This window comes from Neomonachus schauinslandi, chromosome 16, assembly GCF_002201575.2.
Source record: "Neomonachus schauinslandi chromosome 16, ASM220157v2, whole genome shotgun sequence".
Classification (NCBI taxonomy): Eukaryota; Metazoa; Chordata; class Mammalia; order Carnivora; family Phocidae; genus Neomonachus; species Neomonachus schauinslandi.
The window spans coordinates 45,250,795-45,277,718 of record NC_058418.1 but is presented as its reverse complement, the minus strand read 5'-3'; the positions used below and the strand labels follow the sequence as shown (position 1 = coordinate 45,277,718).

At 45.1% G+C, this 26,924-nt stretch overlaps 2 protein-coding genes across 2 annotated transcripts in view; one reads left to right on the top strand and one right to left on the bottom strand.

Moving 5' to 3' along the window:
• Positions 1-6,113, bottom strand: part of PKD1L3 (polycystin 1 like 3, transient receptor potential channel interacting) — a 58,211-nt gene extending 52,098 nt beyond the window's left edge. Inside the window, 2 exon segments of the mRNA XM_044922060.1 lie at positions 4,482-4,601; positions 5,819-6,113. Of these exon segments, the coding sequence (XP_044777995.1) occupies positions 4,482-4,601; positions 5,819-6,113 (415 nt within the window).
• Positions 6,114-8,124: 2,011 nt separating this feature from the next.
• On the top strand, positions 8,125-18,017 carry DHODH (dihydroorotate dehydrogenase (quinone)). The gene is made up of 9 exons (XM_021703213.2): positions 8,125-8,163; positions 10,298-10,510; positions 10,641-10,840; positions 12,556-12,638; positions 14,626-14,813; positions 15,398-15,511; positions 16,155-16,308; positions 16,485-16,644; positions 17,085-18,017. The coding sequence occupies exons 1-9, from the start codon at positions 8,143-8,145 to the stop codon at positions 17,137-17,139; spliced, it is 1,188 nt and encodes a 395-aa protein (XP_021558888.1). The 5' UTR covers positions 8,125-8,142; the 3' UTR covers positions 17,140-18,017.
• Positions 18,018-26,924: the final 8,907 nt, after the last annotated feature.

Below are 26,924 nucleotides of genomic sequence, written 5' to 3'. Positions count from 1 at the left end.
ATGATAAATCTGTAGACAAGCTAGGATTCCAGAGCTGAAGTGTCACAAATCACTCATGTCTAATCTTTGCTTACTCTTCAAAGGCCCTCAGTATAAAAATATTTAAATCACATCAATCGTAAAGTTGCCAGTACATAAATATTACTGTGGAAGTATTTGCCTCATAATTTTACCAAAAGGAGAAGCTCCCTATTAATAAATCAGAGCATATTTCTGACAGTTTTAGATGAGATCGGGTGCATTCAAGGTGGTATGGCCATAATCTGATACTTTAAAAAATTTTTTTTTAAATTTTTTTATTCATTTGAGAGAGAGAGTAGAGCGAACGAGAGAGCATGAGCGTAGGTGAGGGGCAGAGGGAGAGGGAAAAGTAGACTTCCCACTGAGCAGGGAGCCTAATGCAGGGCTAGATCCCAGGACTCTGAGATCATGACCTGAGCAGAAGGCAGACACTTAACTGACTGAGCCACCCAGGTGCCCCCCCGCCCTTTTTAAGATTTATTCATTTATTTGAGAGAGAGACACACACAGAGTGTGCGATTGGGGGGAGGGGCAGAGGGAGAGGGGAAGCTGATTCCCCACTCAGCTCAATCCCAGGAGCCCAAGATCATGACCTGAGCCAAAACCAAGAGTTGGACGCTTAACAGACTGAGCCAGGAGGCCCTGTAGTCTGATACTTTTAGAAAATAATCATTGACAACATTTTAGCAGATCACGGTTATTGCTTTCATTCCCTTTCCACATTTTCCAGTAAGAAAACCATGATCTGAAGGCACTATCAGTGTTAACACACATGGCTATTTGCTATTAACTTAGGCTGACTTCTTTCAAGGCATGTGCTCTAGACCCATTACAATTTATCTGGTTATAGCAAGCCTGCTTTATCTCTTCTTGTAACAGTCTCTCTGCTGTTGATAGGACTGATATGTATGTTTAGCAGCAGAATCATTCTAACCACTACTGCTGGGGGAGGACAGAGTTCTGAGATGTTCTTCTGATTAGTTGCCATGTCTTTCTTTTTTCTCTTTATTTTTTTGGAGAGACAGCCTATGTGCAAGCAGGGGCCAGGAGGGGCAGAGGGTGCCACCGAGGTGCCCTGAATAACTGGTATTTCTTAAGGATAAAACGAGAACTGATGAAATATAAGTGGTAAATATGTAAAAGAGAATAGAAAAATGTGTATATATAACATCACGTTCTAGGCAAAATCAGTGAAAAGGGACCTGGATATCTGCTAAGAAAATTTCCGTATTACAAGGATTAAAAAATTTTACAATCTGATAGAGGAAAAAAGGCTACCTATTAAAAAAAAAAAGTCTAACAATAGTCTTTTCCACGGTAACCATAAATGCCAAAAAGCAAGAGAACGGCGTCTGCAGAGTCTTGAGGGCAAGAGTGACAAAGGAAATAATGTTCCTTGTATTGCAGAGACTACTGCTTATTTCCCCCGCTGGGTCTTCCTTCCTTCGAAGGAAACATGGTAGCCCCACTAAAGGACTACATTTCCCAGCCTTCCTTGCTGGCAGCAGGAAGGCCACGTGATCAGGTCCTGGCCAGCGGGATACGAGGAGTAACTGGTGCAATTTCCAGGCTGTGCCCTTAAAGGAAAGGATCAGGCTTCCCATTTTCCCTTCTCCCCTTCCCAGTTGATAGAATGGGAACACGGAGGCGGGGAGCTAACGCAGCTTTTATAGACGATGAGATGCAAGTCACAAGGTGATGACAGCAGAACAAGGCAGGAAGAGCTTGGGTCTCCTAAGCTGTGGAGCCTACTTAACAGCCCTGGTCTGCTTACTTACACTGTGATGTGGAAGAGAAAGGAAATTCCATTTGTTCAAGCTTCCATTCTGACTTCTGTTACAGCAGCTGACCCTATGTTTTTAACTTGTACATGCTGCTAAAACATGGCCTATTGGGAAGGGACAAGAAAGACATTTTGAGTATCCTTGAGTTGCCAAAATATTTCCACCAATGGATCGTTCTTGTAAAAACAACTGGAATAGAGACTATACAAACTTGAGAGCTCAAGAAGGGTAAAGTTATGGCATAAAAATGATTGGTGCTAAATGTGAAATCAGTTAAAACAGATATACGTTCTAAATTGTTGGAAATATGGCTTTGACAAAAGTTTTTTTTTAAAGGTATTCTTAAGTTACATATAAAAAAACAGGGGCGCTTGGGTGGCTCAGTTGGTTAAGTGTCCAACTCTTGGTTTCAGCTCAGGTCATAATCTCAGGGTCGTGAGATTGAGCCCCACGTCAGGCTCCGTACTCAGCATGGGGAGTCTGCTTGAGATTCTCTCCCTTTTCCTCTCCCTCTGCCCCTCCCTCCACTCTCTCTCAAATCAATAAGTAAATAAATAAAATCTATTAAAAACAAACCAATATAACCATAACCTGAATAAAACCCACAGACCATACTAACAAAATCTATGGAGGGAGGGTGGGGAAGGAAAAGCTAACATGTGCTATATTCCTTTAACCAGATGAGGGGGCTTCAAAAGAGACTGTTTCACTCCTGAGTCCAACCATCAGAGAAACACAGGTGCAGGAATGTGTTTTCAAAAAGAACAACTCCTTGAAGGCAAACAATTAAACAAGAGTACGGAAGAGTAAAATTCCAACAAAGGACAGAAGAAAGTAGCAAGAAAGGATTAGAGCCCAAAAGCACAGAAGAAGGCAAGAAATGACATCAGTTATTAAAATACATTTAAATATGATAAATTCTACTATAAAAATATTCTCAGAATCAAATAATTAGACCCATTTACACAAAATTTAATAGGAACACGTGTAAAACAAAGTGACACAAAATTTTCAAAGGACCTTGGGGGGCACCTGGCTGGCTTAGGCAGAGGAACATGCAACTCTTGATCTCAGGGTTGTGAGTTTGAGCCCCACATTGGGTATAGAGATTACTTAAAAATTGAAAAAAAAAATTTTTTTTTAAAGGGCCATACGTACATAAATATAAGGCAACTCCCCAGATAAGGCAATGCCCTTCTTTCTCAATGAGGAGATTTAAAGATAGTTATTTGGGGGCAAACTTGACTATGTCATTTCTAAGGATATAGGTGAAACAGTCAAATGTCTAGTTAACTTGTTCTACAAAGGCATGTTTAAAATCACATGTTATCTGTAGTCGTGTGTTAACTTAGGCGCACTGCTCTCTGGAAACTTGCTTTCCATGACATGGCTTTACCGAAACTCTTCAAATGCATCCTCAGTCTCAGTGCCTTAATTATCAAGAGAGCGACTTCTGTAATTATTTAACAGTTTCAAAACTACACCAACTTTACCTTCATCTACTGCTATCACGAAACACTTCTTCCCCACCTCACAAGTACCCAATTACAAAAGCAGTTGGAAAAGCTGATTTTTATGTTTGTTTTTAAGATAGTTATTCATGTCTCTACAACAGCACTTTCTAGATTGCTCTTTTAAGGGATCCTTGGAGGGCTTGTTGACAAAGACATCTAAAACTTGGAAGTTGTGAGGTCATACCCCCCAGAATAATCACTACATGCACTTTAAATTTGTCTCTTTTTCTACCTGGTTGGTCAGGCGATCTCTATAATCATCCAACACTGATATTGATTGAGGTCATTTCAGGCTAATGCATCTTCCCCAAATAGTATTTATTTTTCAAAATTAAAAAAAAATGAGACAGAATACCACAATGTGAAAGACTGCAAGGACTTGAAGAAGACTTTGGATGGAAATTTTGTGGGAGAAAACCCTGTCTTTTATTAGGACACATGTGAAAAGAAGATGGCCAAAGGCCCATCAATAAAGTAGTACCTATAAAATGAGATCAAAGACTGCAATAAGATGAGACAAAACAGAATGCAACAAATATTGATGGGGTACATGTTATGATGACACACTTCAGCACTAAACTAATCTTGTGCAACGTTTCAGGCAGGAATTGATTTCACTACCCATTACCTGAGGTCCTTCTGTTTCTTGGTACTGCAACTTCTCCTCTTATCTTTTCAGGTCTCCAGTGTAAATGAGAATTAATTCCAGGTCTTTCATCTTGGTCTGGAAAGGCCTCTATTTGGAGGCCAATGGAAAAGATAATTTCTAGTATACAGCTCTAGCTGTAAGTCTATAAATGGCTGTCACCAGCACATACATGATAATCAAGACAACACAAATTAAAGATTACTATCCGTTTTTTTTTTTTTTTTAAAGAACGTAGGAATTCTCAAGGAGCTCTTCTGCTCTTGACATCACAACACCTTCTACTCTCCAACGTCACAAAATGAGGTCCACTGACTAGGTCAACACTAAGATAGAATTAAGTTCATTTTAAGAAATTACGTTCTAAGTGTAATAGTCTCCTCGTACTGTGTAATTCCTCTTGGTAGAGAGAAAAGAGTTCAGTAGGTGAACAATAACATTCTTGAACGTGCCGTCCTTATGTAGAATCAGTTTCTAGATATTATGACTTTGGTGGCATGTGGCTTCATCACTTACCAGCCTGGCAAATGAAAGAATGCCCCAGGGAGCACAAGTCCACTTTTGATGAGATCCAGTTGGAGTTTCAGGACATGTAAGTGCAGTTGGGGGGCTCTGGGGGCCAGGGGGGCATGACACCTGCTGAAAGAGGAACACACCCAGATGAGACTCAGATTCCAAAATCAACCTTTTTAAGAAGTAAATATGAAAACCAAATTTTGCTAGCTTCTAATAGATGCAACTTAGGATATCTCCCAGATGTGATGTGTTGTTGGGGGTCCAGGAGCGAATGGTCAAGAAAGACTTCTTGAAATATCTTTGGTGCAAAAAGGTGGTTTTATTAAACATTGGGACAGGACCTGTGGGCAGAAAATGCTGCCTGGGATTGTGAGGAGTGACTGATTACATTCTTTCCAGTTGGGAAGAGCTGAGGGATAGCGGAAGTCTCTAAGGAATTTGGAAGCAAGGTTTCCTGGACCTTGAGGGGTCATTTTCTACTGTCTAGTAAACCTTAGTCACAAGACCCTTCAGATGGATATCACTGGGCCATATGTTTGAAGGATGATTGCTAACATATATCTTGCGGGGAGGGGAAGAGATAAAGGAAGTTTCCAAAGGGATTTTTATATGTTAAAGAAGACTTGCAGGATCCTGGAAGTTGGGCTAATGTCAAGCTAAGGTTGCCTTTTGGCTCTAGCAAAATATTAACACTGAGGCAGGTAAGCTTCTGGAGGAAGGTCACCCTGCTTGTCTCAAGAATTTGTCAATGGGCTGTAAGTTGTAAGGAGATTTAATTTTTTTCTATATTTCTTTTGCCTTTGTTCTCCACACCACGCCCACACATTACAGATTATTTATTTTTTCATATAATGTGTTCTTTATCACAAGGCTTCGTATTAATTTACCTAGACTTCACTGAAGATGATGGTGATATAACAGGGCCTTGGATATTTCTCCAAGACCACAATATTATGGTGCATGATTTTGAAAATATCTCTGTAAGAAAGGTAACAGGCAAATCAATGTCTCTCCTGGTTTCTGAATTAGGAAGAGATATTTACCAGGAACAAAGCGGCCATAAAAGGTTTCCCACTTCAGAATCCTACACATTACTTTCAGTGAAATATCAGGTTAGCTTTTGATAAACTCTGAGAAAATCTCATCATCTTTGCTACACAGACAAATCAAAGGTTGAAGCCCAAAAATATAAATACTTCAGAGGAACTGTGGTAATGAAGTAAAGCGACTGATTTTTCTATGTACAAAAGCAGAAAGATGGAAAATTTTTTCTTTCTCCTGTTCCAGAATAAAAGGAAAGGACTTTTCCTTTGTAAACACTTGTCTCAGAGCCTTACCTGGGTTGTTTTTTTCTTGACGTTTTCCCAGCTGCTTTAGATTTTGCCCAATCCACCACTTACTCCCTTCTTCCAGAGAGTCCCAGAGAAGATCCCGGACCCTCAGGTTCCAAGTATAAGCAAGGTGTCCTCCCTGGACACGACAGTAATTTTCTGCCTCCTCGTAGCTGCAGTGAAACCTGTTAAGCTGATAACAGTTATTTTTACCATGTCGCTCTGGGATATTTAGCTCACTTCCTAGAATGATACCTGTTCTGATGGGTAACCAAAGCCAGATTATTCCCCTGAAGAACATTTTCTCTGTGAGCTGTGAGCAAGAACAGTGTGGGGGCTCAGCAGCTGCCTGGTCCTTTAAATATATTCTTGGTGGGTTTGTCATATTTATTAGTATCATTCTTTTAGGAATAGGGAATAATTTGTCAAGGAGATAAAAGGCTTTGTGTTTTCCTGTTTTTAAGAACCCAGGTGGAGTCCCTATAAGCTGAAAACAAACAGCAAAGATCAATAAAGCAATCGGCATTTACAGGGCACCACCACCTGTGTCTACACAACCGGCTGTGCGTTCAGCTTTAGAATAGATCTTTATTTGCTAAGCCTAGGCTACAAAGGAGTAGAAGATGATGAATATCTAAGTCAGTGCTACTAAAAATTGAGAAATGTATTATGCGTGTGTGTGTTTAAAGGAAACCATTCTTACAGACCCCCAGGACATATTTAAATTATTGCATTCTGTTTTTTAAATACATTCAAACATAAAACTAGGGATGAACTATATGCTAAAGCTCTTACACAATCATAAACCAAAAATCAAATATCAAAACCAAAAAATAAATATCTGATGAAAGAATACAAATTAAATACAAACAGAACTGAAAATCAATGAAATGAAAACGTGCTACACTAAATAGCTATCTGACAGATAAACATGGTACCAGCTTATGACCACACAGGTTGTTTTGATTTGGCATGCACACTACTTCATGCTGTAGGGAAAATCCATTCTCTCACCACTTTTATTTAATTTGCTGAAAAACCTTTGTTTATACAGCATGTCATTTATCCTTCACCTGCAGGACATCCATCATTTATTTCAGCCACTTTTCTTTCTTGGTACCAAAATATGATAATGAATACAAATAAATGTGGGCACTGAAATAGCTTGGTAGGTTTCAGGGTTCAGTTGGTTGTCCAAATGGCCCAAATGACGCCTATATTACTTTAAAAAATCATTACAGAAAGACACCAGTATCAAATATGCTCTTAAGTGTCTATGCCAAGAATACACTCCCTCAGTTTGAAAAACACTGCAGTAATCAAATGAAAGATAAATATGGCATGTTCCCTACTTTCAAAACGTTTACAGTCTAGTTAAGGGAAAAAAGACCTAACAATTGTAGTTAATAAATACAGTGCCACTGGACAGGTACAGCATGTATCTATGAAGGCTCAGATGAGGAAGAAATTATTTCCAGCACTTGGCCATATTGAGATGGAGGAAACAGTCATCCTGGCAGGAGTCAATGTGAGTAAATGCATACAAGTGGAAAGTATTTATAAAGAGAAATAATGCGGGGGGGGGGTGGGCACTTGGGGAGACAGTAGTGGGAACTGAAACTAGAAAGCTGAAATGTCTTGAAATGCCAGGAAAAAGAGTATCCAATTAATTTGGAAGGTTTCTAAACAGGAGTCCAAGTCTTCGCCTCAATGCAACCGTTCGGGTGCAGGAGTTCGCTACAAAGTCTAGATTTCCCAACACCTTCATTAACAGACATACTTACGTACATACACACGTTTTAGGCATTTTTAAGTGAAACCTGATGCGATGGAATCTTCTCTGAGGTCAACTCGGGCATCTTACACAGTGCGGTAATTCATTCCAACCCTTTTTAGGGTGTCTGATATATACTCTCAATACATGGTTTACCGAGAGCACAAGCATATCAAATGTTCTGCTTAAGTGATCAAGATATTGGTGAGACTGTTGCTTAGAACTGAAGATCTACATATGCGATGTCTCTCCCCCACGTCGCTGGACCAGAGAGCTGGGGCGCACACCACCCAACGCCAGCGCCCCGCAGCTCCACACAGCGCAGCAGCGGAGCCCAGAGCCTGGGGCGGAAGGGGCGTGGCCGCCGTGATTGCGCGCGCCGGCGTCCAGACACACCCTCGGGGCGGAGCGAGGCCTTTTCCGCCGCGGGGAGGCCCGCCCCACCCTCCTGCCCCACGATTGGCGAAGTGGCAGCTGCAGGGGCGGTGATTGGAGGGCTCACCTCCATCTCCTCCAATGGAAATGAGCCAGAGGCGGGTCTAGTGGCGGAAGGAGCATGGCGTGGAGACAGCTCAAAGTGAGTTCAGAAAGTGGGCTGTGCGGCTGCGAGTAGTGTGGGTCAGGTGGGGGCTAGAGGAGAATAGTGGGCTAACCTGGGCGAGGTGTGGACGGGATTCGGCTCCGAGGTCGTGGGCTCCCTGGGCACGACTGTGCGTGGGCGGAGGCACCTGCAGATGCGTGCGTGTGCATTAACACGTGTAACGGCACGTTCCAGTCTGGATAGATGCATGTCTTTGCCAACGCACGTGGGCTGACTTTTATTGAGCCTGGCACACGGGCGTTTAATGAACACATGACCGCCTAACATCGTGTGCTGGATCCAACGTGCAATGAAATTACACTAAGACATGGCCTCAACCCTTCTAGATGAAATTTTAGGGCAGGGGCTTGTGTAACCGCGTCCAGATACTTGTTGATTGATATTAAGGGGCGTTCCTACAATCCGCTGGAGACTAGAAGCAAGACAATAAATACTTGCTCTATATTTAACAGCTGGGAGTGATCCTCAAGGGCAGATCTGATCACGTCACTAACTTGTGTAGGGAGCAAAACTCAAATCTTTATTCTGGCCAGGGTCCCTGCCTATCTCCCCAGCTCCTTTTTAAGCCGTGCTTTTCCTCATTCCTTGGTTTCCAACAAGTCTTTCTTCTTTCCCTCTTCCTTGGGTGCATCTCTTTACCCTCTGCCACTGAGAGCGCCTTTACACTTTTTCCTGACCCCCACTGCGTCCACTTAACTCCTATTTATCCTTTGGATGTCAGCTTTAAGTCACTTCCTCAAGGAAGCCTTCCTCTACCTCTGAGATTGGTTTGGGTTCTGTTATTACCCTATACATTTTTTTCTTCATGGCAGTCCTCACAGTTACATATTTGCGTGATCACTGACTAGTGACTGTCTCCTCCTGAGAGGCAGGGACCCTGCTTAGCCCACCTCAGAGTGCTCTATCACTGTTGGGCAGATGATTGAATGAATGAATGAATGAATGACTCATCACCTGGCAGTGATAACTAGAGAAAAGCATTATGAAGCACGTTTTGAACAGGATAGTGATTCTTGACTCAATAAGACCTGATGCTCCTTTTTAAAAAAATATTTTGCAACTGCTTTTATTATCCTGAAGTAGAATTTATATATAATGTAATCTTTGTATAATTTTAAAAGTTCAACTAATATCCTAACTGGAATATAAAAGAGAAATTAAAGGAATTTATAATAAAATAACATGCATTTCAGCATGTAAATGTTACAGCATGACTCACTTAGTGAGATATAGTCAGGTGTTTAAGCCTCTGTTTAGAAATTCTAGAGCCTCAGGGATGCCTGGGTGGCTCAGTCGGTTGAGCATCTGCCTTAGGCTCAGGTCATGATCCCAGAGTCCTGGGATCTAGCCCCGCATTGGGCTCCCTGATCAGTGGGGAGCCTGCTTCTCCCTCTGCCTGCCGCTCCCCCTGCTTGTGCTCAAGCTCTCTTTGACAAATAAATAAAATCTTAAAAAAAAAAGAAATTCTAGCGCCTCGGGTATGTTTTATTGTCAAACACCCAAGCAAAGCACTATGCCATTCCTGAGATCTCTGAAATGGGGAACAACCCTTGGTAATGTTCTGTGCAAAATAGTGCAATTGTCCCTCAGTTTAGAGGGAATTGCATTCCTGGAAAAGTCAATGTATATGAAAACTGTGCAGGAGATAGTTTGTGTTTATGTGGTGGAATATAGGCTCAGATAATATAAAGAGATACATACTGAGTGTAAGATGTTCAAAAGTCATACAGGACAGGGACAATTCATCTGTCAGATAGCCTAAAACAATGCAGGATGTCTGCCTTTACTGAGTCCTGCCCACTAAATCTCTTAGCATTCCTCCAAAATACCTACCACAGGTCCCCTAGGAGGCAATACTGCCTCTCGTGAAACCTCTGGCCTGGAGTCCTTCAGGGCACGATGACTGTCAGAAGTGTGGATACAGCCACTGAAAGTAGAGGCCAATGTGTGAGCAGAACTAGAAATGAAGGAGGCCAGTGTTAGCAGAAGGCTAGGGACATTGCTTCATGTGACATGTCATTATGTCCTGTGTGCATGGGTGTAAAGGGCTCAGAGAAGTTACTGCAGTCTGGCCTGGAAGGAATCTCAGTGGGCCTTTTTTCCCCCCCAGAAGCGGGCCCAGGATGCTGTGGTCATCCTGGGGGGTGGAGGACTTCTCTTCACTTCCTACCTGACAGCTATGGGGGATGAACATTTCTACACTGAACACTTGATGCCGGCTATGCAGAGGCTTCTGGACCCTGAGTCAGCCCACAGGCTGGCCGTTCGCGTCACCTCCCTGGGGCTCCTTCCTCGTGCCACGTTTCAAGACTCTGACATGCTGGTAGGTGCTCTCGGAACACCTCCTGATTAACAAGCTCTGTAGGTAGTTCTGACCTAGACGTGCTGTGGCCTGCCCTTGGACAAACACCGGGATAGCCTGTGTACCTCTGGTTTTGTTTCCTTCTTCCTAGGAAGTGAGAGTCCTGGGCCATAAATTCCGAAATCCAGTTGGAATTGCTGCAGGATTTGATAAGCATGGGGAAGCTGTGGATGGACTTTACAAGATGGGCTTTGGTTTTGTTGAGATTGGCAGTGTGACTCCGAAACCTCAGGAAGGAAACCCCAGACCCAGAGTCTTCCGCCTCCCTGAGGACCAAGCTGTCATTAACAGGTAGATGAATAGCCCGCAGGTAACCGGGGAGGCCTTCCTCCCAGCAGGGCACTCAGCGATGTAAGATCTGCCGGGTTTTTTTGTCCTACAGTGTGGACATTTTTCTGCTATTTGGAATGTTCGGGAACCATGTTGAGCATCTCCTGTGTGCAGGCATAAAAGCGGGTTTTGGTATTCTAGTTTAATGCATATACACGCTGAGGCTCAGAGAGCTACATGACTTACCTATAATCATGGCATCATAAGCGAGAGAGCTTGGGTACGGATTTAGACTTAAAATTGACTTTAGAACTTTTGCTTTTTCCACATTGTTACTCCAGTGCCCTTGCCCAGCACTGTCCAGTAGAAATAGAATGTGAGCCCTGTGTGTAAATTAAAATATTCGTGTAGCCACAGTAAGATAGGAAAAAGAAATGGGTGAAATTGATTTTAATAACATAGTCTATTTAATTATTGTTTATGATTATTATATTTAACTATAAATACTTCATGTATTCTAAATGTCATTTTAACATATAATCAAAATAAAAACGATTAATTAGCTATTTACGTTTTACTGGTACTAAGTCTTCAGAATCCAGGGTGCACGTGACTTGGAGCGCCCTGGACTGGCCCATTTCAGGTGCTCAGCGGCACATGTGGCTAGCAGTTTTTGAATTGGACGGTGTAGCCCTGGCCTTTAGTAAACTGAAAAATTTAATAATCCACATGTACAGCTGCTTTTAGTAAGAGAGAGCCTCCTAGATCGTGTAAAGCCCTTCTCTTTGTAATCCCTAGGCAATATTCACTGCAGCAAACCCAGAAAATGAAAAAGTTGCTACTTTTTGGTAACAGAGGTTTGAGAACCTCCTTGGGAGATTCTGATAGGCACCTTTGGGCCCAGTGATGGCCTTCTGGAAGACTGCCTTCTGGGAATTTTATTTGGCCACACATCCTGCTTTATCGTGCTTGTTTCAGGGAAATTTTCCAGCATTGGAAATGAAGTTATTGATCTTTCTGCTGCATTGCAGGTGGGATTGGTATCTTCAGAATTTCCAGGCAAAACAGATTTAGGATTTGGCTTCCCCAAGTAACTGCAGGTACCAGGACAACGGTACTCAGCAGAATCCGTAGGCAAGAAGTGGTTGAGGGAGGAGAGCCTGTGTGTTCAGCCTCCTTGCTCTGGGAGGCACGGAGTGGGTGCCCAGTAAACACATGCTGAATGAATGGAATAATTTATTAAGTCCACAAAAACAGGTGCCGATGTATCTGTTCGGTGGTTTTGGCTGCAAGTAACAAAGCAGCTTAGCCAATAGGCGTTGGTTATTTCTTCTCCGGGAGGGCGTTAGTGGAACGCTGGCAGGAGGTGGAAGATAGCGTGGCCAGAGAAGCCACTCCGGGTGGGAGGAGTACGTGAGTAAGGAGTGGGGGCCGATCCAGACAGGTCTGGGGCAGCTATGTGGCGTGTCTGGGCTGTTGCCAGTGCTAGGTACCTGAGCAGCTTGTTTACAAATTTAAATCTTTCCCTCTATGTTTGATGGTGTTCTGGCAAGTTCTCTAGGAGTTCCAGGGGTGTTTAGACTTTGGAAGTCTAAGAACTGACTCTGATTTTTTTTTTTTCTGTTTCTAAAAGTCAGAAGTATAGTGGAAATGACCATGAAGCCATCTCTCCCAAGTCTCTGCCTTTGGCCGAGGGCTCTAACCTTGTCCCCTCCCTACCCACTTCTGTGCTACAGATACGGATTTAACAGTCACGGACTCTCGGTGGTGGAACACAGGTTGCGGGCCAGACAGGAGAAACAGGCCAGGCTCACAGAAGGTAAAACGGGGGTGCTCTAGAGGGGCTTTCTTCATTTATTGGAAGGAAACCTGTGGGAGAAACGTCAGGAACATTCCTAGTGAAATAAACCTGACTGAGTAATAGGGAAAAAACCACTATGGAACTCGGGAATTTTCCTGGCTTTAACACAGCCACCAAGATTTTAACTGAATTTCACAATTTAGCAAAGACTCGCTTAGTTTCTGCCTCGTTATATAACCTGGGTTATATCATAACTGGGGCAGCTTGGAAGTGAGCAGAACAGAGCGGCTCCTCAGTGGTCACATGGGTGGTTGAGATGTGAGCGGGCCTGGAGCGCCATCTTCCTGTCTTGCTTTGTTGTCCTTTTGTGTGTATGTAAATAATGCATGTTAATTACAGAAGCATTAGTAAGTACAGCGAAGCATAAAGAAGACAATTAAAATTACTCATACTCCTTCCTACTCAGGGAGAGCTGATCTTGGCATTTGGGAAAATACCCATCATGACTTGCTCAGAAACACCATGCATGTCAGGAGGCTACCTTCAGGGATGCTGCCGAATGTTCTCTGGGGGCTCTGCTTTGCTGCCCCTCAGGCTGCACATAAGTGCTTGTTGCACTGTTTTGTCCTCACCATGCCTTCCCAGTTGCCCTCTGAGATTGTGTGGGGCTGTGGCCATTTTCCTCATTGGGTCCCTCTGGACCTCTTTCCAGGAGTTTAGTCTCATTAAATGGCTTGGTAGTGAGATGAGAAAAACCTGTGGACATGAGCTTCACTCGAGGAAGTGAGGTTGAAAGGGCCAAGTCAGTCGGCAATCTCTGATTTTAGGAGGAAGTGACCTTGTTTGGAAATCCCAGGCTTTGGTAGAAGCAGACCTTGAGTACTATAGACCTTCCTATTTGGGGAACTTTGAGCCTTATAATAGGACCTCCATGGCTTGTGATACTCTCCTGCCTTCTTGCCTTCCTTTCCTTTTTTTTTTTTTTTTTAAATCCTTTCCTTCTTTGTTCCCAGTGCAAGCTTTCTCCCCTGTTCTCCCTTGCCCATCCTCTCACCCCACTCCAACACGCACATTGATTGGAGTGAAGCAGAATCTTAGAGCAGAGTTCTGCACATGTTGTTTTCCAGCAGCTAGAAGACTTGAAGACAGCTTATTGTGAGCACAATAAGGAACATAATTGACAAAAGCTTTGGTGTCCTTTGAGGACAGAGTAATTCAGAAATTTCTAACTTCAAAGTCTTGGCCCTTTGGGCAGCTAATTGCTGATGGAAGACCCATTAGCTGCATGAAAGGGATGCTCTTTTTAAAGCCAGCTTACCCGTGAGGGAAGAATCAGTTTACAGATGGCTTGGCCTGGTGGAGGCTGGACTTGGGAAGCTTGGAGGTCATGTGGAGCTTTTGTCTAATTGGGCGCTAACCCCATCTTCACCTCCCCCCAGGGAATATTTACTTTCAAGGGGGTGGTTAAAAGGGTGACCAGTTTAGGGTATGAGGAGGTGGTTAGCAACACTAGATGCTGCTCTTTGATCCCACCGACCTGACACACGTTTTGGGGGCTCACTTGCTGTTCCAGGTCTTTTCCCAACCACCAGCTGCAAGAAAGCAGCCAGCAGCGCTGACATACCAGTGAGCTTTGCAGATAGCGCGGTAGCTTAGAAGTACAGACAACCTCTTGCTTTCACGCATAGCATGTTTCTGAAATGTATTTTTCTAAAAGAGCCCTACCTTTTTATGGCTAGTATTTGCACTCCCAATTTCACCGTTTTCCACTAAATTTTTAAAAAAGAAAAAGGGCACAATGCAGTAAAACATCCTAGTAGTTGCCCGGGCATTGCTGCGCAAGGATGGTGAGCTCCTCTCGGTGAGCAGGCAGCCGCGCCCGCAGCTTTCGTGGTGTTGGCCCCTCCGACCGGGAAGGTCCCGTGCGGAGGTGCGCGGGGCATCCTGAGCATGTTGCACGGGAAATGGCGTTTGGGGACAAAATCTTGACGAGCGATCTTCACAGAGGGGCTGCCACTGGGAATAAACCTGGGGAAGAATAAGACCTCGGTGGACGCTGCTGCGGACTACGCGGAGGGGGTTCGCGTCCTGGGCCCCTTGGCTGACTACCTGGTAGTGAACGTGTCCAGTCCCAACACCGCTGGGCTGCGGAGCCTTCAGGGAAAGGCGGAGCTGCGCCACCTGCTGACCAAGGTAGGCAATTACATGTCCGGGCTCCGTTCGCCAGCCTGTCCGGTTCTTTCTCTCCAGGGAAGGAAGCTTCAGCGTCACTGTCGAGGAGCTGTCCTTAGCGCCTGGACCGATAGGACCCCCTTCTATACTCGTAATCCCCTATCGTAACCCTGATTACGCTCAACAGTGATTAATGGCTCAGTCACCTGTCCCTGCTGTTAAACCAGAATGTCTGAGAGAGCAGGGGACTGGGTCTCGCTGTCCCTAGCAGTGAGCACACTGAGTGAATGAATTGGATGACTCTTTATCAAATAGTACTTGTGACAGTATTTCCTTGTTATCTCTTTTAGGAAAAAAGTCTAAATAAACCTTCATATATTAGCTAATACCAATGACAACATTAGGGACTTAATCTTGGGGATCCCTTGGTTCAAGATAATCAGACCCATCTTTGTGGTGTCTGTGGCATAACTGAGAGCTGTATTTCCGGAAAAGGAAATGTTGCTGTGCTTACGTGTGAGAACACGCTGATCTGTGGCTGCAGGTCAGGGGCACTGGGGGCTGTGGCCTCAGGGGTCCCCATCTCTGGCCACGTGTTGCTCTAGGTGCTGCAGGAGAGGGACGCCCTGAAGGGAGCACGCAAGCCAGCCGTGCTGGTGAAGATTGCACCTGACCTCACAGCCCAGGACAAGGAGGATATCGCCAATGTGGTGAGAGAGGTGCGAGTTGGGCTGGGCCCTGGGACGCCCCTCACTGCCGGGTTGGGGGGGGCATCTGGCCAGCTGGAATAGCCCATGGCTTCCTTTCTGTGACAGTGAGAGCTGGTTTAGTGTCTGTCACGATGTAACTCATCACAGAATACAAAGCGAATGTTGGGATGCGTCATTTTCCTGTACTTCTTCCCTCCCCTCTTTGCTCACATTCATCCAGCAAGGGCTCTAAGGCTAGTGCTTGCATCCTGGGTCAGACTAGGGTATTCTGTCCCTCTCTCCAGTCTGACCCCAGGTCCCGGTGTCGTAGGAGAGTAGTGGAAACACAGACTGAACCTGGAAGTCCTGGGTTCAAATCCTATTCCACCACTTACTACCTAGGGACCTTCAGCAGGACTAAAGAGAGTGGTTCTAAGGATTAAACCCTGTCCTAGTGGAACCTTATGGGTAGTCGATATGTGATGGCTGCTCTGGTTATGTTGAGGCTCATCCAGAACCTGTTCTAGAAGCACAGTGAGCTCTGTTACGGCTCTTGCTTCCAGGGGCTGTAGTGTGGGCACCTGGCCCGGCTCCTGGCTCAGACCCTCAGGGAAGCTTCTCCAGCTCTATCTGTGCCTTGACTGGAGGGCTCTTTCTCTGTCTCACACTGCAGTTGGGCATCGATGGATTGATTATCACCAACACCACAGTGAGCCGCCCTGCCAGCCTCCAGGGTGCCCTGCGCTCTGAAATAGGAGGGCTGAGTGGGAAGCCCCTCCGGGACTTATCAACCCAAACCATCCGGGAGATGTATGCACTCACCAAAGGCAAGAATTTGGTCCCTGTGTCTTCACATTTGCGTGCGGCTTGTCGGGCTCTGGGGTTTGATCCGAATCAGCGTTCCCTGAACTGCTGCATTCACCAGGGGCCGGAGGGCGGAAGGCCAGCTGAGGTGCTCGCGTTTCCTGCCCTTCCTCACGCTGTTGCATGTGTTCCGGTGCAGGCGGAGTCCCCATCATTGGGGTCGGCGGGGTCAGCAGTGGGCAGGACGCGCTGGAGAAGATCCGGGCGGGGGCCTCCCTGGTGCAGCTGTACACGGCCCTCACCTACCGCGGGCCGCCCGTGGTGGGCAGGGTCAAGCGGGAGCTGGAGGCCCTTTTGAAGTGAGTGGGGCCACGGGTGGCTTGAAACAGAAGACGTTCAGGTGGTATCAATTCAGAATGACTCAAGTGAAGGAGATGCTATTCACCTGTCTCTACTTATTCCTCATTCAGAAAGGATTCAAAAACACAGGCAGACTGACAAAGGACAAACAGGGCCAAGGAATTCAAGATTAACTTCCAAGACGGTGGTGTTTATTGGCCTGAGGAGTTCGGGCAGCATCCCTGTTGAGTAGCATTGGCTTGAGGTCAGGGAGCTGTTAATACTTGACATTGGTTCCCTTCCCAGTGTGAAGACCTAGGTGGAGGCACGAAGCATGCTACGGGGGAGACAAGCAGGTGCAGTTATGGCGTTGACAGCCTAGGTGAACGTGGGCTTCCAGCGAGAGCAGGGCCTGTCCTTCACCATTTGCTGAAATTGCTTTGTTTTCCCTTTTTTCCAGGGAGCAGGGTTTTACCAGAATCACAGATGCCATTGGAGCAGATCATCGGAGGTGAGGACGTTGTTGGTGGCAAGCCAGATCTGGAATCTTCTAAAGCAGGCGGGCCTTTGTGGCTGAATTGAGAGAGGAGAGCGATATTCCCCAACCCACAAGAGCCCTTCCTCCGGCCCGACTTTTGTCAAAGCCAATCATGAGTGTCACCGGAATCAATACACGGCTTTCTTTTATCGCGTCGGACCATGAACTGCATTCATGATTCTTTCTAGACTCAAATCTCTTTAATAGTGCAAGGACATTAAAATACTTGAGGGAAATATAAAGCCATTTAAAACCTGGATTTAAATCCCAGCCCTTTCTGGAAGGCCCCCGGGCTTTGCCCCGATGCTGCAGGTCCTCGCAGGCCTGTGCTGCCTTGGATCTGCACCGGGCTCCCGATGAGCTTGACTCTCTTTCATTCTGTCTTCACTTTTATTTATTTGAAGTTTTCACTTTATTTTGAAAATATTTCAAACAGACAGAGTCGCAAGAATTGGGCTCGTGGGTGGCCATCCTCTGTCTTCACATCGTCTTCCTTCTGTGCGTCCGGGTCCTCATCTTTTCTTATAAGGACGCCAGTCATGTCGGAGTGGGCCCCACCCCGATGGCCTCAATTTCATTTGATTCCCTTGGTAAAGATAGGATCTGGAAAGACCCTCTCTGCAAATAAGGGCACGTTCTGAAGTTCAAGGGTTTAGGATTTGACATAGCAATTTTGGGGAGACACAATTCAACCCATCACAGGAAAATGTGCTTGCTGTCCCCTTTCTTTATTATCTGTGACTTGGAGTGCCGTCGGGCAGACAGGGTTCTCAAGGTGCTTGAAGACAATAGACAAGATGCTAAAGAGGTGTACTGTTAACTAAAGAGATCGAGCAACACCAGTTTTTTCAATACCGAAAAGCAAATGGCGCAGAGAAGCTGGAAACCTTGTCTGGGCAGTGTTGTTGGGGTCTGGTGCGCCCTCACAGCCGGCAGAAACTCCCTTTTTTCCCATCACCTCAATACGGATTTTATTCTAAATTCGATTTCTCGGAAGCTCTGCGAGAGGCCCAGGATGGTAACGGCGCTGATGTATCCCGTTGCCTCATGGTTGAATCTTGGCCGCAGCCCTGCCCTCCTGTATCTGCTCACTCTCTGTCATGAAACCCTCAGCCAGCCTCCTGCTCTCCTTTTCAAAGACCTTTCTCTTGTTTTTTGTTTTTTAAAAAATAGCCCCCAAATAAAAGTTGTGGACCTCTTTTCCCCCTTAAATAACTCTGTTTCCCAGAGGTAATCACAGGTAACTTTTGAATCTATCTTTCTAAATTTTTCCAGCTATTTTTCTTTTTATATACAAACACATGTGTCCATAGCTATCTTTTTTCTCTCTCTGCGCACACATGTATAGAATAATTTTAGGAAAATAATACAAAGGACTGTTTTTTAATACCAAGTCATATGAGAGTAAATTGCTGGTCTGGTGCTCCATCATCCTGAATATGGTAGTGTGGATTTCTTGCAAACAAGGACATTCTGCTACACAACCACAACACAACCATCAAAAATCAGGAGATGAGCACTGACACGTCACTTCACCTACGGGCTGTGTGGTAGGCAGCATTTCTGAAATGTCTCCCCCTGGTTCCCGATGCCGTGTCCTAATCTCTGGAACCTAGCAACATGATGAGATATCCCTCCCATCACTGTTAAGTTGCGTGGCTTAACGTTGGAGCCGCCTTGAAGATAGATTATTCAGGTGGGTCCAGTCTAATCACACGAGCCCTGTTAAAAGCAAGCGTTTTCTCTGGGGGAAGAAGACAGCCCTTTGGGGTCCAGGATCCTTGAGTGGAATCACCATTAGCAGAGTTGCTAATACCATTTGCTAATACATTGTTCACTCTTATGTTTTGTGTTTTGTGCATAATTGGCCTGGCCAATTTCCCAGTAGTTAAATATAAGCAGTTAATAAGTTAAATCGTATTCTGCAACTTGCTTTTTTCACGTACCATCATGGAATTTTTCAGGGTTCTTCTCTTAGATTTACCGTGCGTTTTCTAACAGAACTGTGGTTTTCCACCGCATAGACGCACCAACGATTACTGATGGCTGGGCGTGTGTAGGCTGTCTTCACTGCTTCCATCACAGGCTGTGCTGTAGTGAGTCTCTTGGTCTCTGTATCTCTTGCTCTTCTGGTAGAATTTCTGTAAAATTGACTCCCAGAAGTGTTACTGCTTGGGCAAAGGTTATAGGCACTTAAATTGTTGGTAGTTAACTGCTAAATCGTCATTAGAGAGAGGTATGCCAATTTATACTTTCTCTCCAACTTGGGTAGGGAGGGTCCCCTTTCCTCTTATGTGGCCCCACATGGGAATTTCCAAGTAAGGGTCAGGAATAAGCTGTTCTTCCTTCTCTACTTTCTCCCTGGGAATAGCTTACATTATGACTCTTCCTTGTGGAAAAAGAGAACAGGAACTGTCGCTTTAGCAAGCCACATTGGGCTGCAGCCAGAGTGACTGCCACATCCATTTCTCTGTGTGTGTGTGTGTGTGTGTGTGTGTGAGAGAGAGAGAGAGAGAGAGAGAGAGAGAGAGAGAGAGGCTTCCACTAAGACCCCAGGGAAGGAAAACAGACGGGGAATAGTTTTCCCTGGGTTCTCCCATTCTTACCTGTTCAGGTCAGCCTCCTGCTGGTGGAGCCGACAAGTGGGCACAGCGCTGTATCCAAAGGGGCTGGGGTTCCTTCCGACAGTGGTTTCCCTTGAAGGGGTAGGTCCATCAAGTCACAGCCACTGTTTTGGAAAATAGCCATTTCTCTGCCGACCTTCTGATAGGCTGCTCTGGGTCAGGTTCTGTAGCCAATACTTTTTGTCCAGTCATCCATGAGGATGGGAGCAGGAAAACATCCCATCAGAATGGTGTTCTCAAGGTCAAGCAGGCGACTGAGACACAGAGCTGAGATGATTTGCTCACCTTCATTTCAGGGCCAATGATGTGACTCGGATAGCTCAGGAGGTCATTGGTGGTGTTCAATCAGTGCCTCTTGGCAGGAAAATCGAGTGTGCAGGACACTGGGGGCCCTTCAGCTCTGCTCTCAGTGGCAGATGGGAAGGCACAGGCCCCATCTCGAAAGAGACTGTACTCTTCTGCTCCAGGTGGCTTGCCACCCAGGAGGGCCAGCCAGCATGTCATTGGCTCACAGAAGGCAGAAATCTGCATGTTTTATGTGGCAGCTCCAGTGTTTAAAATCTGAGCTCATGCTGTACCAGTCCATCAAAACTGGGTTGTGGACCAGATATGAATTAAGGTCTCCGATTTAGGTGTCTGGCCCATTGCATCCTGTGGCAGCAATTAGAAACTCCTGTGAGCCAGGAGCACCAGCAGAGGGTGGGGGGGGGCAGTTTGTGGGGGTGGGAATAATACCAGGAGAATGACCACCACAGGGAGTTCTGTTCACTCCATGACTCGCTGTCCTTGGGCGGGGGGCGGGAAAGAGTGCAGACTTTGGAGTTCGACCCTGGGAGACCCACTAACCCTGCTGATGCCACATTTTTTCACCTGGAAAACCAATGGTTTGGAGGATTACATGATATCCTAACTGCAACTTTTACAAAGATGTGTACTATGTGTCAGGCACATTAGGTACTTATTATCTGTGGGCAGTCATGTTCATTTTGTGTGCCTCAGTTTCCCAAGTGTAAAAGGAAGAGAAAGACATTATCCATCTCAAAGGGTTGGATAAGGATTAAATATAAAGTGTAGTAGAGCTTTGCACATCCTACCTGCCTAATGAACATTATTTTAAATATTTCTCATCATCATAAAAGTTCTGTAAATAGGCATTATTATGTTTGTATTTACAAATAAACCCAGGGATTGAGAGATTAAGTAACTTCCCCAAACCAGGCAGCCAGGAATCAGCAGAATTGGGCCTCAGGGCCCAAGTATCTCCTTCTGATGTAGGGAAAGAGCCTCACAGGACCTCCGAAAAGTATTACTAGTCCTCTTTCCCTTTTTCTCCTCAAAAGTTCCTCTTCTTTTGGGGCTCCTGGTTGGCTCAGTTGGTGGAGCATATGACTCTTGATCTCAGGGTCCCAAGTTTAAGCCCCATGTTGGGTATGGAGCCTATTAAGAAAAAAAGTTCATCTTCTTTTAACAGATAGACTTCCTACTATTTTAAAAAAGCTTTCAGAGATACTTGTCCTGGGCACTTGATTGGTCTGAAATAAGGTGGTAGAATGGGGTATGGTGATCAAAGCTCAGAGACCGGGAAAGGTGGGGAACCTTCTGTAGACACCTCAGTGCCAGTCAGGGTGGAGCCCGAAGCTCCAAAATGTAGCAGCTTGAAATACCAATCATTTATTATCGCACATGGTGTCTCTGGGTCAGGAATTCAGGAGCAGCTTAGTAGGGTGGTTCTGGCTCAGCGTCTTTCATGAGATAGCAACCAGGACACTTGCTGGGGCTTCAGTCAGCTGAGGCTTAACTGGGGCTGGAGGATCCACATCCAGATGATTGACTCCTGTGGCTCAGGAGTAGGTCCTGGCTGTTGGCAGGATGTGTCAGTAGATCTCTCCATAGGACTGCCCAAGGATCCTCAAACCATGACATCTGGCTTCTCCCAGAGTGAGTCATGCAAGAGAGGAATGCAAGGTGGAAGCTACAATGCCTTTTATGACACAGTACTGGAGTCATGTACTGTTACGTACACCACTTCATTCTGTTCATTAGAATAGGGCTGCCACTTCTAGCAAAACTAACGAACACAAGCAACAGGATGCCCAGTTTAATTTGAATTCCAGAGACACAGTGAATAAACGTTTAGTGTAAGTATATCCCATGCAATAATTGGGACATACTTACACTAAAAATTATTTGTTGTTTATCTGAAATTCAAATTTAATTGGGTATCATGGATTTTATCTGGCAACCCTATGTTAGAAGCAAGTCACTTAGTCCAGCCTACACTCAAGGGGAGGGGGAAAAATGGTTACATTTTTGAAGGGAGGAAAACCAAAGAATTTGTGGAGATACTTCCAAACCACTGCAAGCAGAATTTTGAAACATTTCATTTGGTCCTGGTGTCTGTGGATAATTGCATGGGAGCCTAATGGGATGAAGAAGTTCTGGACAAGAAGGTCACCTTCCTAATAATCTTGTACATTTGTAAGTTTACAGAAAATTACACACAATATATTCTTTGGTCCTCAGACAGCCCTGTGAGGTAGGGGAAGCAGTGATCATGATCCTCATTTTATAGAGGAGGAAGCTGAAATGCTCCACAGATGTTATGAGTAGAAACGGTGGAGGGAGGACAGATTCTTCTGGTTTTAAGTCTAGCGTTTGTTGTACTCTACCCAGTAGTGTCCTGATACACCACTGATGCCTTCACAGTATAAGATGATTTAATGTAGTAGATTCATTTTCTACCCTCTGCCATGTTGTTATCTCAAATGGGTGATGGCCTTCGTGGATTCTTGCTGCCATGCTGTATCCTGGGTAATGGAGGAAGGTCCTTGCAGAAGCTGAGGGCCAAGATGTCATCCTCTCTCTCCACACTCGTAAGCTCTGGAATCCACCCTGGCTGACTGTGGGGAGCCAACCCACTAGCAGACCCTCTGAACTGAGTGACTCATGAGTGCCCATAGGAACATCATTCCCTTTCTCCAGGCGGCAGCTAACCTCAGGTGAAAGACTGGGATAGCCAAACCAAATGGGGAATTGCTCTAGCCTAATTTTTATCATAAGAAATTTAGACATACAGAAAAGTTGAAAGAATAGTATAATAAATATCCATACCCCCTCCACTTAGGCTCAGTAATTCTTACTATCTTTTCCATGTTTTCTCTATTGATATTTTTACCTATTGATATATTGTATTTTGATGTACCATTTTGAAGGAAGTGCTAGATGTCAGGGCATTTCATTCCTAAGTATTTCATAGCTTGCATCTTCTAAAAATAAGGACATGCTCCTGTGAAACCATAACTCTATGATCATACCTAAGGAAATTAGCTATGATTCTCAAATATCATCTAACATTCAGTCCATACTCCAGTTTACCTTATTGTCTCCAAAATATCTCCCACTGTCAATCAAGCCTCGCCTATGTGGCTCTTTTTTTTTTTTTTTTAAAGATTTTATTTATTTGAGAGAGAGAGAATGAGAGACAGAGAGCATGAGAGGGAGGAGGGTCAGAGGCAGAAGCAGACTCCCTGCCGAGCAGGGAGCCTGAGGTGGGACTCGATCCAGGGACTCCAGGATCATGACCCGAGCCGAAGGCAGTCGCTTAACCAACTGAGCCACCCAGGCGCCCCGCCTATGTGGCTCTTTAGTTTTTTTTTTTTTTTTTTTAAAGATTTTATTTATTTGACAGAGAGAGAGACAGTGAGAGCAGGAACACAAGCAGGGGGAGTGGGAGAGGGAGAAGCAGGCTTCCAGCGGAGCAGGGAGCCCAATGTGGGGCTCGATTCCAGGACCCTGGGACCATGACCTGAGCCGAAGGCAGACACTCAACGACTGAGCCACCCAGGCTCCCCAATGGCTCTTTAGTTTTTTAAAATCTAGAGAACAGTAACCTCTGAAGAGATCAGGTCAGTTGTCTTTTTTTTTTTTTTTTTAATTTTATTTATTTATTTTTCAGAGAGAAAGTGCAAGCGAGAACAAGCAGAGGGAGCGGCAGGCAGAGGGAGAAGCAGGCTTCCCACTGAGCAAAGAGCCTAATGTGGGGCTCTGATCCCAGGACCCTGGGATCATGACCTGAGCCGAAGGCAGACACTTAACCGACTGAGCCACCCAGGCACTCCAGGTCAGTTGTCTTATAGACAGGTCTACATTCTACGTTTATTCCCCAAATAAAGGTTATATTTCTTTTAGCCTTTGAGCTGCATTGCCTCTGGGTGTGGATATGTGACCACATCCTACTGAAAGAGATATAAATGAAAGTAGTGTGTGCAACTTCTGGGAAGTCTTCTGCTTCCTGGAACATGGGTATGATGGCCGGAGCTCTGGCAGCCATTTTATACCTGAGAATCAGGGTCACTCTAGAGGCAAAAGCTGGAAAGAGCTTCTTTGAACTACCAACACCAGCTTTGTCAGCTTACTTTCCCACTTCTTTTGAGAAAATAAAACCTTGTGTGCTTAAGTCTCTGTTAACTGGGGTTTTCTTTCATATGTAGCCAAATTTAATCCCCGCTAAAGCCAGATAAAGGCCTACTGTAATCTTGTATTTGCCTGTCAGATATGTTATCCACTTTCTGCTTGGCTAAGACACATTTCAAGATTTCTCTTTCCTCCAGGTGTAGATCATTGGTGCCAGCACCCAGTGAGAATGTGCTCAAACTATCATGTTACCTAACCTCTAGTGTTGATTGAATCTTGGCAGCGAAATTTTCTGTAAGAGCCTTGTGGTTATAAATGTGAGAAATGACATTAGTGTGTCTTGTTATGTGTAAGAGAATGTCAGGGGAGAGGTGTGTGTGCAGGAGCAGAGCAGGGATGACCTGGAACTGGCACGCAGCAGGCTTGTGAAACACAAACCTGAGCAGCAACTCAGGGGCAAGGCTCCAAAGGGCAGGGCCTTTAGGAGAGGAAACGCAGTAAGCATGCCAACTTGGCATTCTTGCCAGCCCAGGAAAGGTTTCCTGGGGGTTGAAAACTCCATTTGGGAAGTGTCCACGGGAAACAAAAGGAGTCACAGCATGTGAAGGCAATCTGATAGCACCACTTGATTCCGGTTAATTGCTAGGGTTGACTTGGGTCCAGGAACAAAGCTGTGCCTGGAGGATCAGAATGTTTCCTGGGTCAGCAAGACGCCCCCTTCCCCTCCAGGCATGGGGAAGATACATAACCTTGGTGTTGCCATTTTGGTCCTTGGTTATTTGAGAAGCTGGCCAGCCTTTTGAGCTTTGACCACTCTGTTGGATGTTGAATTTATATATATATATATATATGTATATATATATATACATATATATATATTATATATATACATATATATATATATTATATATATATGTATAATGAATACAGTCACATCTTCTTACATCAACAGAGCAAAAAGTATGGATTCCAAGTCTGGGAACCCCAAAAAATCATTCTGATTAGGGCAGAATTTCAACTCTATTTGAGATTCTGATATAACCAATGAAACACACACACACGTATGCATGCATGAGAGACAGGCAAACAGAGACAGAGATGGAGAGACAGACAGAGAATAAGGTTGACCCACGTTCATTTGCTCTTTCACTTATTCATTCTCCCAACAATCATTTATTGAGATTCTGCTTCCTGCCAGTGGTTGGTGCTGCGTGCTGGGGATGAAGACAACTGAGTTTTCTTACCATCTCCCCTTGTCTCAGAAGAGACAAATACAAACACAACCGACAAGAATCCAGTGGGACACACTGTACAACAGTGGAAGGAGCCCAGTGGCTTCCCTAGGAGAGAGGAGAGTCACTGGAGGGCACAGCCTCAGGCAGCTGCAGTGATTTCTCTGTGTGGATACACAAATTTCATACAATTTCCTGGGGCCATAATTCTGCAAATCCCTAACTTCTTGCAGCTTAAAGCAGAGTTTTAACACCATCCCTTCTAGAGAGATCTGTCATGGGACCAGAATGGATGGCTCAACTCTTTCCAGAACCTGGCTGGCACTCTGAGGACACTGTTCCCAAATGCTTTGCTAGGCAGTTTCCTTGGTGTATTTCCTAATGCGTTTTGCAGCTGTGGCCCACGTGGTCTTTGCCTGCTTCGGGGAGGTGATGCCCCCAGGGCCTGGCAGGATCGCATAGGGGTGCTGGGGAAGGGGGTGGGAAGGCCGTGGGGCTGCGGACTGCTCATACTCAAAAGTAGCCTCCACTTTGCTGCATCAGGCTTCACCTGCTTTGAGTGTCAATGCTTTAGGGTCTTCCCTAAAAAACAGATGTGGAACCTTCGAACTCCCTTTGGAGTTCAGTCTCTTTCTCACTTTCTCCAAGGGCTGTGAGTTTCTCTCTGTTTGAGCTCCACTCTCTTTGTCTCAAGCTTCCGATCTATTTGGCTTTCCAAGATGGGGTCAATCTAGACTTACCGGAGGCTCTAACCAAGTGTAAGTCTTTTTCTCTTGGTTCAGTCTTGCGATTCCACATTGAAGTCCTGTCCCCAGTTTTAGTCCACAGTCCCCACTGACTGGGGTTTGCTGGGGTAGCCCTTTCCCCAGTTCTGGTCTGCTGTCTCCATTAATGGAGTGTACTGACTTACTCCATGCTGGGAATTTCTGGAGGTGCATACAAGGGGATTATTGTGATTATAATAATGTTAAAACAGAAACAACGAGCCCCAAATGGAGTCATCCTCCCCACCCCCTGCAACAGCAAACCAAGACTTAACTAGAGTTTCAACCTATTCCAGGAATGTGACCTTTGTTACAGTCAATCTGAAATTTCCTGATCATCACTGGTGAGGTCATCCGCATGATAAAGATCCTGCCCGTTCCCTACCCCCCCAAAAGAAGATGTCCTGGCCAGAAACAATCGCTCCTTTCCTCCCGCCTTCCCTTCCTTCTTTGTCTTTCTTTTTTTCTTTTTGCTAATAACTTCCTTGCTCACCCTTCTTCATATAAAAACCTTGTTTTTCACAACTCCTCAGAGCATGCTCTCTACTTGCTAGATGGGATGCTGTCTGATTCATGAATCACCTAATAAAGCTAATTAGATCCTCAAATTTATCTGGTGGTTGAACTGTGTTCTTTGACAATATCCTCACACCTTTGACCTCGGACCAATTTCCTACTGGCAGATTATATTTGAAGTTTTGACAGACTCTGGGTTTACCCAACTCTGGT

Coding starts and splice junctions, on each gene's coding strand:
- DHODH (XM_021703213.2), top strand. CDS start 8,143: ATGGCGTGGAGACAGCTCAAA. Junction 8,164..10,297: donor TGGCGTGGAGACAGCTCAAA/GTGAGTTCAGAA, acceptor TTTCCCCCCCAG/AAGCGGGCCCAGGATGCTGT. Junction 16,645..17,084: donor GAGCTGGAGGCCCTTTTGAA/GTGAGTGGGGCC, acceptor CCTTTTTTCCAG/GGAGCAGGGTTTTACCAGAA.